This window comes from Lytechinus variegatus, chromosome 1, assembly GCF_018143015.1.
Source record: "Lytechinus variegatus isolate NC3 chromosome 1, Lvar_3.0, whole genome shotgun sequence".
Classification (NCBI taxonomy): domain Eukaryota; kingdom Metazoa; phylum Echinodermata; class Echinoidea; order Temnopleuroida; family Toxopneustidae; genus Lytechinus; species Lytechinus variegatus.
The window spans coordinates 65,090,430-65,102,817 of NC_054740.1; the positions used below are offsets into that span (position 1 = coordinate 65,090,430).

The 12,388-nt window shown below is 35.0% G+C and overlaps 1 protein-coding gene across 1 annotated transcript in view; it reads left to right on the forward strand.

Annotated features, from left to right (window-relative positions):
- LOC121419898 overlaps window positions 1–12,388 on the forward strand; it is a 100,999-nt gene that overhangs the window by 26,533 nt on the left and 62,078 nt on the right. Inside the window, exons 10-11 of the mRNA XM_041614381.1 lie at window positions 1,279–1,550; window positions 2,155–2,860. Coding sequence (XP_041470315.1) covers window positions 1,279–1,550; window positions 2,155–2,860 — 978 coding nt within the window. The remainder of the gene's footprint in view (window positions 1–1,278; window positions 1,551–2,154; window positions 2,861–12,388) is intronic.

The following is a 12,388-nucleotide window of genomic DNA, read 5'->3' on the forward strand; positions in this document are numbered from 1 at the left end:
CTATAATTTATTTCAAGGAGAACATATTTTTTTATTTATCCAAAAGAGTCTGGGATTCTTTGTAGTTGATTTTTGGACATCAAGCATTTAGATCTGACATATTTGCCTCTTTCAAGGAAACATCATTCCTTTATCTCATATTTGTGTGCTCTTTCAATTAGAGTGTGAATCGATGTTTGACTAAACAATGGGTTTCCAGTTTATTTGTTGTATTTGGATTAATCACAATCATATACATTTAGTGGTCAGTTTTATTTTGTTGAACAATCAACACTAACATGTTAAATTGATGTTCTGCTGTGATCTCACATATTTTTCTTGTCTCGAGTATTTGCCATGTTAGCATTGTTCTGTTTGTTTTTGGTAATTTTTATTAATATTTTTTCGATAAACAATATGCTGAGATTATTTAGTAAACATAACATGTCAATGAAATTAGAACACCCTAGACTTCAAATAAATTACTATGATCATAACCCAAATTTGTTAGATTATGCACATCTGTATTTAGCTAATAATTTTAATGCTAGAGGTCTATAACTGTTTGGATTTTTTGAAATGCATAGTTACATTGCTTTATTCTGGGAACTGCAGTTGCTTGCATCGCTTACGTTAGTCATTTGAATCTCAGAGTTTTTATGTTCTTTTGTGATTTTCAACAGTTGATGTGCATGATCTGCTTTATATCATCTTCTCTTTTTAGATAAGATTAAACTGAGGAATAATGTCACGTCTTTATTTTGAGATTTGAAAGCATTGAGATGCATATTTAATCATTTACTAATGTTCATATCTGCATTATATGAGCTGTTGCTACTAAGAAAGGATATTCCATCATTTTGAAAATTGTCATCTATAGTATGAAGCATGGTTTAGTTATTTGGTGATATTAAGCTCAATACTTGTTAAAAGTATATTGATTTAGTAAATGGAGAAATAAAAAGATAACATGGACTTGCCATCGATAACAGACGTTTGCCATTGGCATGGAGTATGATCCCACCGCTGCCACAATTAAATAAATATTCATCAATTCTCAAGAATATAATATAAAACCCTATCTTTGAATGGTAATTCAAAAGTCAAATCATTGAATTTTCTTGACAGTTTTAGCTTTGCACCTTATTTTTACCTTTTTAAAAGATAAAGATGTAAGCATTTGTTTCCTGATGGCATCCATTCTTTAAGGAATAAAGGTAAACAAGTCTATTTATTATTTGATCCTTATTTCATCATTCATATTTCTTTCAATTTCTTTCATCCTGCGTTATCTGACAGGGTTGTGGAAGCCAGATTCACACCTCGCTATGTACGGGAAGTCAATGCTGCTCCCCCACCATCAGCGCCACTCCCCCCAGCAACCACCCCACCCCAACCCAGTGTGGTACAGTACCAGGAGCAGCCACCTCGCTCCAGGGCCATGGAGCCACCTATCACGGAGGTGCGGCTCCATCCGGTGGAGCTTGGACCTATCCAGGTGGTTCCTGTCGAGACTCAGGTCATCATAGATAGGAAGGAGCAATACCCGGGTCAAGATGCAAGGCAACAAGGTATGTAAAAGATGGGAATCTCACTCATACTGATTGGGTCTGTATCAGGTTACAATGGAAATTCAGCTTGGCTCAGGGTTTCGTTAAGGGTTATTTTCATTTTAATCTTAACTTTTTAACTTTTCATTACATTTGGTTGGAAACTCAGTGTCCTATCAAGATGGTGTCTTTCAAGTACAAGATTCAATTATTTATTGTACAGGGAATTAAACACTGGTGTGTCACAGATACCAAATAAGGTAACATAGCATTTGGAATATGGAAAATATTACTTTAAGATGAGTAATCATTTATTTCTCTTACATTAATTTTTTTCTTGGATTCATTAAATTCTAGTTCATTTAACAAATAGATTCTTAGAAAGATTTTGTGAAAATGTTTTGATCGATGATTTGTCAGGTGCCATCAATAATAAAGATGTTATTTTTTGTGAATTTATTAACACATAAAGCAATTACAGATGGACATTACCATGGTCATAAGATTCAGTCCTGCGCACATACAATATAGGTTCATTAGCCACACCTTGGGCAGCATTACAGCTAGGGAAGCAATGATTTTGAATATGAATAAATATACAGATTTATTTCTTCATCTCTACCAGCTGCACCTGTTCATTCTCCGGTTACCAGTCAACAGTACCAGGCTCCATCATCACAGCCTCACCAAGGGACCGTCACACCCCCTCCAACATATGGTACAGTCATGGCCAGATCTCCATCACCTACCTTTGGTATTGTGAAAACCTCTGCCCCTCAAGCATCTCACGGTTTCGTCCAGAACTCACCATCATCACCTGTGTCCTATGTCACTGCCCCGCCTGCCTCAGCACCATCTTCTTACTCTACAGTTCAGCCGGTCTCACCCCCGATGTCGTATGGAACAGTCCAGAGCACTCCACAGAGGGGGGTGATGACTGGCCCTGGTCAGGAACCTTCCATTATTCACCAGAGGGTGGAGGTGCGGGAGATCACCCAGACGGAGAGTGTGCCTGTGTCACAGACCCTTCAGCAGCAGCAACCGCATCAGCAGCCATTACAGCAGCACCAAGAACCACCAATCCTGCAGCAGACCCAACAGCAGGTTCAACAAGACATACCGTCAGAGCAAGCACCAGTGTCACCAGAGCAGCCATCGGCAACCCTAAACGAGCGCCTGCTCAACCAGCCTAAACCACCGGTGCAGTACCCGACGTTCAGCGATAGACATCGTAAGGCTGCTAAGGGGCCTGTTGATGACTCTCTTCCTAATGGTGGTGCAGGATACAGGACCATCTATGATAACAGGAGACAGAGGTCTTCACTTGGCAAGTAAGTCATTGTTTCATTTCCTAACATTCCACAATGTACTCAGCCTCCTCAATTCTTTATTACAGATTACATTCATATGTTGCTTTTGATATATGATTTCATTTATATTTTCAAAGTGAGTTATATCTACTTATGACATTATCTTGTGTAAAGAATTGTTTCAAATTTCTTCTCAAAGTGCATTATGAAATACAGTTTTGATTTTTCAACTTTATTGCTTGGTAGTTCATTTTAATTTTGTTCATTTCTGTAATGATTTTTAAAACATATTTTTATATTTCTTTATTTTGATTATTGACTATTTGATTAAGACCATGTGACCTCATACATGACAGAACCAAATGATGAGACTGTTTTGCACCCATATCCACAAAGTAATCTCTTCTCATGTTTAAGAAACTTTCTTGCTGGATACTACAGAGGGCAGTCTTTCATCAAAATCAGTAGAACATATTTTGTGTGATTAATTTATCATCTCTCACCCAGTCGCTTTCTTTCCCTCTCTGACCATTATCCACCTCTCTCGGCCTCTCTGTCCTTCTCTCTGTCTAACTCTCTCTCCCTCCTTATCATTTTATCACTTTATCAGTGCTTAAAAGTGTGTAATTTAGTCAATTTAAACTTTAATCAACTGAAGAGAGAGAAAAAAGGGAAAGAGAAATGAATGCATCTTAGGTATTATTTATCCACCAAGTAATAAACAAATCCACCTGAAAAGAAAACATTTATAACGTTAGATGATCTAATTCCTATCCTAGATATAGCCTTAAGATATCATTACAAGCGACACCAACACACATGCTAACTCAAATATTAACCCTTCAATTCATCGTCTCTTCTCCTTGTCCACAAAACCCTGCCCACCTATCACACCAACACTTGACATTTTTCTGGTCAAATTTCAGATTTCGTTTCCCATCGCTCTGTCACCAGCTCTGTGTCAATATTTGAGAATTGGTCCTCTCTTTTAATGAGGAGTGTGTTTTCAATGATTAACCCAATAATTGTAGCTAGAGTTAGAGTTATTTATGGTGTCTTTGAAATGGGATTTGTTTGAATTATGTAATACTCTCTCTCTCTCACATCTTTTAATACCTCAATTTGCATAGAGACAGCATCTGATGTTTTTTTTCCTTCCTATGCATTTAATATGCTCAATTCTTTCCCCCATAATTGTGTCCAACGTGATGAATCTGCTCAATTGTCCTCTGTGGTGTTGATTTTTTTTATCTAATTGCTAAGAAAGCATGTTTGCTTGTTAGCAAGCAACCAGCAGACTGACAGCTTAAGGTCCTCTCTGAGGGACTTGGTGATAAGGGTAAATGCCTCAACAAAGGGTAATAGCGTACCAAGTGAGAATTGAACCAAGGTCACTTGAATCTAAAAACCCTGCTCTTGACGGAGCTACCAAGCCTCCTCTATCCATGTGTCATTTTATATGTTTTCTATTCAGAGACAGAATGGCGATTACTTCTTGCTCAGCCCTCTCGGTACTCGAGTATCATTTCATGTATCGATGGATTATGGTTGTAATATGTGAAGTTTCTTATTTTCACTCTTTCACAATGTTCTATATTCACTTCTGGGTCCCATGTTTAAAAAAATGTTTTTTAATTCAATTGTTTTAATCTATGTTAATATTATAAAATAATGGTGTTTATTTTTTTTGTTAGATTGTTTATCCAGGAAAATTGTTGTTTTAGCTGGTAGAAAACTAGATATTCCATATACCTGCCTAGTACTATCATTTGCATTATTTTCATATGGAGTTTAATTTCTCATTAGTTGTCACTTTTACAGTAATACATTCTGAGTAGTTGTAAACTTCATAAAGTAGGCTATTGGGTCAGATGTATTGAGGTCACCTTATATCATGGACATTAAATGTGGTTATGTTTGGTTTGGTCAAAGTCCAACAATTATAGATCTAGCAGACTAGTTGCCAAATTAAATTGCACTAAAGTTCTGTGGATGCTGGTGGTAATGAAATAGGGGTAACTTAAATATGGATGCTATTCTTAGAATGTAAGTGATGATAGTATTCAAATGGGTTAATTAATACCAAAGTTTATCAGTAGTGAGTGATCATTATATGCTTCAATTATATTGTATTTTGTCAGAGGAATATTATTTATGAAATATTATTAAGAGGTAGCTTACAGAAGGTGGTCAGTTGCATCGGTGATATTGGAAACCATTCAGTACATTTTATGAAATTACAGTTTAACAACAACAAAGTCCCCTATTAAACAGTTTTATAGAAAATAACCTGTATTTTCAGTGTAGTGGTATTTCATAAATGAATAAACATATAGAGTAAACACATTTCAAAGACTTCTTCAAATAGATAAGTTTTCTTTTTAAAGAGACCTACATGTAGTATTATTCTTTTGGGTCCTTTCAGCTTCGCAATTAAGGCCCAAACAAAATATATGAACAAACCCATCCCAGCTTATATTTTCCCCTGAGATTCAATGTGAAGTATGAATACAGGCCCAGCCCCCATATCCTTGTCAAGTGCGTATATATCACTACCTACGAAGAGAGGTTTTTAATTGAATTGGTGAAAGCCCTGATTTGGCCAGGAGTCTTACCCGATAAATCAACTTGTGTGCAGATACATGAAAATAGTCGTTTTGCTTCGTGATCGGGCATACTTTGCCTGAAAGGTCATCGTCGATCCTGAATGTCAGGTCCTCCATTGTCTTTAATTTGCTCATATTGCTTCCCAATTTGTGGGAAGTAAAACTTGAATTGGGCAATCGTTAATCAATCAATATGCTCTCTTCTCGATGCCTGCATCATGTTCGACAAATTACTCTGGTTACAGTTGATCTGGGATTTAGTTCTTGATAATCAAAAGATTATTTCTTTATTTTATTCGTTGATTCATAAAGCAAGGATGCAGATATTGAAATGCTATCTCTTTGGATACAAATTTTAAGAGATAAAATTAAAGATAAACACCAGTTGTGCTAACAATGTCAAAATGAGTTCAAACAGAATCCAATCTACCAGTGTTTATAAGTATAAATGAAAAATATGTGCCAAATAGCTTTGGAAGAAAACGTCTAATTGCTGAGAAATTAGCAAAATAAGCATGGAATTCCATCAAATGTCTGGTATTTTTTGAAGCAATATCATTACACTGCCCCAATTATTTTTATATATTTTTTTATTAATTTGTAAGGTATACTTCATGGACATTCATGTCATACTTATTTTCTCATTTATTTTTGGAGACATTTCACTTTCACAACTGGCATTCCATAATGAGTAAGCCTAACTAACGTAGGGTTAACTTAATTGCCTTGTGTAAGGTATTGATCGAACTGTGCAGTTGACACTGCATCATGTGTTCTGAAATGTTTCTTACACAAAGTTTGTTTCATCTTGACAAGACAAAACATAGAAAATTGAAGAAGTAAATATATAAACCCCTTCTGTATTGCCCATAGATTCTGAACCAAAGCAATTGTTGTGATGATTGCCAACTTTTTATCAATTATGTCAGAAAAGGCATTTACATTATATTACCTGTTCAATCACCAATTCATCTTTGTTATATGCCATGCCAACTTAAACTTCATTGATGATAGTTCATTAACTTATTTGTCTGAAAGTTCTTTATCCTATATGTATAAGATATTAACCAATGCATCAATTGTGAGAGCATGTACAAATTCATAACATAAAAACTGACATTGATAGCACAAATTATGTGAACACGTTTGTTCTTCAGTGTTTTTATTTTAGAATCTTTCAAGTTTCATGTAATGTATAATAATAGCATTATATTCAGTTGCAAATTTTCATTGTATCTCTTATTTTCAATGAACATGACTTGATTTTGTTCCACAGACCTGGACCTATTATTACAAAGCTTAGTAATTGATTATTTGGATGATTTCTGTAATTGATTGCATGGGTTACTGTGTATGATCAATCATAAGTTACTGCCCCTCCCCTTTCCTATTGAATACTTAGCTTTATGTTAAAGACCCAGATATGGAAAACCCATGAAAATTTAGGGAATTTTCAAATCTTATGCAAGAAATCTTTGAGTCATTTCATGTTCATCTCTTGACTTATGATGGATTTGTAATCACGATAAGTCAGAACATGACCTTGCAGAAAATTGCATCACATGATCAACGTTTCCTGGGCATTCAATGAAATCAACCAAGCAACGAAGACTGTTCACACCACAGTGACAACACAAACCGTACGCAATAATCATACCAAGCAACGTTTAAAGAATCGTTGAAAAAGGAATGGAATGAGTAACAACTCAATTGTATATTATTGGATATATTAAAATATTTATTTGAATTATACAAGACTAATCAATATGTCAGCCAGCCAATCATCAGTTGATACCTGTGATATGTCCCACCCAGATGTGAGGTCTACAATTTTGATGAAATTAATTTTGGACTAACGCGAAACCCTGGAGTAAATATTGACATTTTACAATGAATACATGAATATAAACATGACAAATGATACATACACTGTTACCCAATTAAGTTTGAAATATTCCCCAGGGAGTGAAGAAAGGGCATACATTGTGGGCCAACAAGCCAGGATCTGATAAATGAGTAATGGTATACATGTATACATAAATCACTTAGAAATGTCTTTGTTAAGTGCAATATAAAAGCGAGTATTGTTATCATATGCATGCGATTCATAAATGTTAATGCAATTTTTCTATGATAAAGTTCCGACTGAAAAATAGGTATGTACATGTAAAATTGACCACACATCAGTGTGAATAATTTCTGTTTTGTGATCTGCTAGTCTGAACACATCGCAGAATGCAAGATGATGGCATCTGTCAAAAAAGCATTTTCGTTCTTGATCTGGCAAAGTTATTACTCTTCCATTAGCGATTCCTGCGAAGGAAATAGTTGTGCAATAGATAAAGATTTCTGACATGAAATTTGGAGGAGAGATTTTCCTTTCTGTAATTATGAATTTTCTGAGGAAGTTGTTGATAGAATTTCATATTGCAGTCAAGTGTTTCAGAGTCTAAGATTTGTCAGTCTATCGCCATGGCAATTAGTAGGATTAGTCAAGATCTGAGTGATTAAGTCACAAACCACAGTTTAATTTCTGTTAAAAGAATTTGCAGGGATCTATACTAAGTGATTCTTGTTGGTGATGTATTATTTGAGGGTCTTTTCTCATCTTTAAAGCTTTTTTTAATTCTTTTCAAGTTTCATTTTCATTCTTTTTGAAGCAGAATAATAATATTAATATTTTGAGTTGAAGCCACTAGTTCCATGACACTCCCAAGGAAGAATACAAGAAGGAAATGAAAATAAAGGAATACAGAAAGTAATAATATTAATTTCCAGTTATGAAGTTAATATGTTGTTGTTATAAACATTTTTTTCATGTGATATATTAAGGACTTCATTTTTTCTATCAAACAAGAGAAATTACCAAATGATGAATGAAATATATCTTTGAGTTAAGTCTAATTTTGAGATATCCTAAAATATATTCAAAATTGATAGGAACTTTACAGTTTTGGAACATCTGTCATAATTCAATCAAGGATTTTATTTGAATAATCTAATGTTGTGAAATTCAATTCGATTCCCCCTTCTACTATCAGGTTTTAGAATAAATGCCTTCAAAAGAATTATAGAATGTAAGTCTGTATCAAGAAATTTATGTTAGAATTTCTCAGCTTCATTGAATCGCAATTTATTAACCACGTAAGGGTCTAGACCTTAAAGACTACCGAGCAGCTGCAGTAGTCCCTCAGACTGTTTGAGATGCATAGTATTACAGATCACAATACTGCTTTAATTAATCCCCCTGATAGAGTTAAAACTGATTAATTGTAGAAATCTCATTTTATGACATATTTTGCTAAATTTGCTGTTTCCTGTTTGTATTCCATTTCAAATGGACCACAGCCATACATTGTGGTATTAAATTAGATTGTTGACCTTTTATAGGAATTGAATCCATAATTCAGTTCTGGTCCAAGAACAAGTGGTTCGATGCCCTGAATGAATTAAATGGTCACAGAACTTGTGCATATTCAGAGATATCTGTCAATTGTTCAGAATCTACCTCATTTTAGTCCTTCAAATAGAAAAGACTGTCAAACAAAGGAGAGAGTACAGAGTTAGTTTTTTTTCTTTAACGTTGAAGACAAGAAAATCATGAAGTGTGTATGCAGTTTGTGTACTATGTGAATAACAACATAATAAATTCAAATATAAGAGGGACATTCATCGCAAGAAATGTAGCAAATTTGTTTGTTGTTGGAATACAGTGTAAATAATATTTTTTTTTTTAAAGAAGTAATATAGGACACCAAATTTGAACAAAATTCATATTTCAGCTTCATCTTTTTTACTTCTTACACTGAATTGAAGACATCGTTCACAATATTACAATAGAAAGTTTCTAATATTGAATGATGTTCTTATATTTGGTTCTTTTTTAACATTTAAATGGGAATGGCAGTAACGATTTTATAATTAGCATTCTTTTCTTATTCATCCCACAATGTTTGACCTATCAGATATAACCCAGATGCGTTACTAAATGGAGTAAAAGTAACAAAAGGAATAACTTTGTTTAGAATAGTTGGTGCTTCACATTCATTTGTGAAATTGTTTTCCTCCCACATTTAACCTCATTTTGAACTAGAAAAGAAATAAGCACAGGCTTGGCCGGATATATCACTAAGTCCGCACGTACCATTTAGCATTGTGGGGAACAATAGTCAAAATCCCCTGCAACTGTTTATATGAGAAAACACCCCCAAATCAAAAACCAATTTTGTAACAAATACTCGTCAGTAAACCACACTGTTCTAGCTGGGTGGGTAACATTGACTGTTAATGGCAATGCACTTATTTTGCATTGCCCAGTAAACAAAAGACCTATTAAATCACCCTTTTTGTTGCTTTCCTTTGCCAATATGAGGAATTTGAGACGATTTGAGAATGTTTATACCAGTCAGGGGGTGAGATAAGATATCATGTTGATTCGTCATACTAGTAATAGCATAAAGCAATGCAAAATCAAATCATATATCGTTGTTCTGTTGTGTAGCCTGAGCCCTATTAAATTCTTTATTAATTTAGTTTAGAGAGGGGAAGGTTCATAGGCATATATATCCATAAAATGATCGACCTGTTTGTTAGTCTGACCATTTGTGGTAGGGTCCATGGTCTGACCCCAATTTTTCTCCACTCCTAATTTATTTCACAAACTGCTCAGGAAAATTTGAGATTATCGTGAGTTTTCTCATGAACTAGAATACAAACAAATCTCTCAGGAAGGTCCCATGTAATTACATAGGGGGCTGGACATACACATTTTAAGGAATTACCCACATATAGTAATATGTCATTATTTCATGTCCAGTAATATTCATCAATTATTTTGTAAGATGATAAGAAGTAGTGCCAAAAAATACATTAAATTCTTACAAATGAAACACATGTTCAACACGAGAAATCTCCTTGTGTTCTTGTCTTGCCATGATTTTACAAAATCTGGCAAATGTAGATTTTCATTACCACTTTTACGCAATCATGCTTTTTTTCATATGAAACATGAAATGCAGCTCAGTATAGGTATTTGATGTCCTAACGCTTCGGGGACATATTTCGGAGCTAATTCATTTTCGCACGTAACAGATCAAATTGTAATGTCTTTCTTTTTGAAGCAGGGCAACTGTGAATGCTTATAAGGCTCTGTTTTACTTTAGTGACACGACATTTGCTCCTGCGACAGTTGCTCCCGGCGTAATTTCTTGTCTGTGATGTAGGGTTAGGATTGAACCCAGGGTTGAAGTGTGTGGAATGTAGAGCGGAGCAATTGTCGCCAGAGTAAATGTGATGGAACCAATTTTATTTCCCTTGCTGCGACACAATATTGTCAAGCCTCTACAAAAGTTGTTGAATACATTTGATTGGTATTTCTATCAGGATATTGATTAAGTTTTACCTTAGACCAACATATGCTGCGTAGATCCATAGTCCACCTGTCTTTTAATACACCTATTTACATGTCATCTCTGGACACTTAACTAATCCTTTATTACACCATTATTCCAGTCTTGGACTAGATCAATGCCTGTAATATTGTAAGAGTCATCAATCTATTTTTCCATTGTGAGTACTCTATCCACCTTGATCCTGTATTATCCTTGGTTCTTGGGGTTTGGGAAGTTCTTTTGAAGCATTTTAATTACCTGGGAGTGGGTACTGCTGTGTAATTTGAAGGAATTTGAAGTAGGGAGAGAATGGAAGCTGTTGTCATATTGACATTTATTTATCTGGGACCCTTTGTGATCCAACACCAACACTGCAGTGCAACAAAATTTGCCTCTGTTAGAGTACAAGGTTTATTCCGCCAAAATTGTCCAGCGCGAGCACCACATGCGAGAGCTGCATGCACGGCTTGACAACTCCCTCCGCTAACAGCTCCATGCACCGCTAGCGTCCACATATCATGCACCGTACATACTGTACATGATCCCGTTCCATAGACCCTGTTTTGCTCACTGCCCAGTATTCATTTAGTTCCAAGACCCTGTCTTCTACCCTTGTGGTCAGTTCCTGAACCCCATTTTAGGGTATCGTGACGCACATCCCCATCAAAATATAATTTGAGTGCCCCCCCCAGTTTATTGAAGTGTATCACCTAGAATTTTGTTGCAATGTATTTATTGCCCAGTAACCTGTTTTGATATAATGTAATTTTATATTTTCACCCCGTGGTCAATTCTTACGTAAATGAGACTTAACATACATATTATATACTTAAAAGGAAAGGTTTTTGTAACATAGTGTGGTTAGATGGTTAGCCCCCCCCCCCATGGAGAGTTGGGGGTTCAATACCTTGGTTTTTGTCATAGCAGACTGTACATCAGAGTATTAAACAGTTTTTAGGAATGGGTGGGTGGGGTGGGGCAAGACATAATTATAGAATCATATTGGTGCCCAATAGCACTTGATATTGAATGACTTAGTCTTCATAAAGCAATAATACTGTACTTGTTATCAAACAGACCCTTGTGGTTAATGGATGAACATTATTTAGGATCATCCATTATTGCTTTGTATTTAAAGGACAAGTCCACCCCAAAATAAACTTGATTTGAATAAAAAGAGAAAAATTAAACAAGCACAACACTGAAAATTTCATCAAAATCGGATGTAAAATAAGAAAGTTATGGCATTTTAAAATTTTGCTTATTTTCAGCAAAATAGTTATATGAACGAGCCAGTTACATCAAAATGAGAGAGTTGATGACATCACTCACTCACTATTTCTTTTGTATTTTATTATATGAAATATTAAATATTTTGATTTTCTCATTGTCATGTAAAATGATGTTTCATTCCTCCCTAAACACGTGGAATTCCATTATTTTAACATTTTGTGCTTCAGGCAAGGAGGTCCTAATTGTCAAATTCGTAAAAATTGAAATATTGTATATGCCTTTTAAGCACATATGATTTTGCTCCAAAATATCCCATCTGG